This window comes from Cariama cristata, unplaced genomic scaffold (genome assembly GCF_000690535.1).
Source record: "Cariama cristata isolate BGI_N322 unplaced genomic scaffold, ASM69053v1 scaffold22666, whole genome shotgun sequence".
NCBI lineage: Eukaryota > Metazoa > Chordata > Aves > Cariamiformes > Cariamidae > Cariama > Cariama cristata.
Window position 1 is genome coordinate 394 of NW_009621848.1, and position 331 is coordinate 724.

A 331-nucleotide genomic window follows, 5' to 3' on the forward strand; every position below is an offset into this window, starting at 1 on the left:
CGAGCCAGGATTTTGCTGACACAACCGTGGGAAACGCGGAGCTGCCGGCTGATGTCACACGGTCTGATACCCAGTTGCGCCAGTTCCACAATCCGCAGCCTGATGGCATTGGGCAGGGGTCTCCCGTTGACAAACACCCCGCCGAGCTGATTCACTTCCCCGAAGGCAGGTTCTGCAAGCAAATGCACAAACACACCCGTCGGACACGGCGAAGGGCTCAGAAGGGGGCGTCTGAGCTGTTCCTCATCACAAGGCAGATGTCACAACCCGGGGACCCCCCGCTCACTCCACGCACGCTTCTTTATAATAGCGGGTTGACCTCGAAATTGAA

General features: G+C 58.3%; 1 protein-coding gene across 1 annotated transcript in view; it reads right to left on the reverse strand.

Moving 5' to 3' along the window:
* The window catches only part of LOC104163217 (paired box protein Pax-9-like), a gene marked incomplete at both ends in the record, with an annotated part of 562 nt that extends 390 nt beyond the window's left edge, over positions 1 to 172 (reverse strand). Inside the window, one exon of the mRNA XM_009702138.1 lies at positions 6 to 172. Coding sequence (XP_009700440.1) covers positions 6 to 172 — 167 coding nt within the window. The remainder of the gene's footprint in view (positions 1 to 5) is intronic.
* Between the last annotated feature and the right edge of the window lie 159 nt (positions 173 to 331).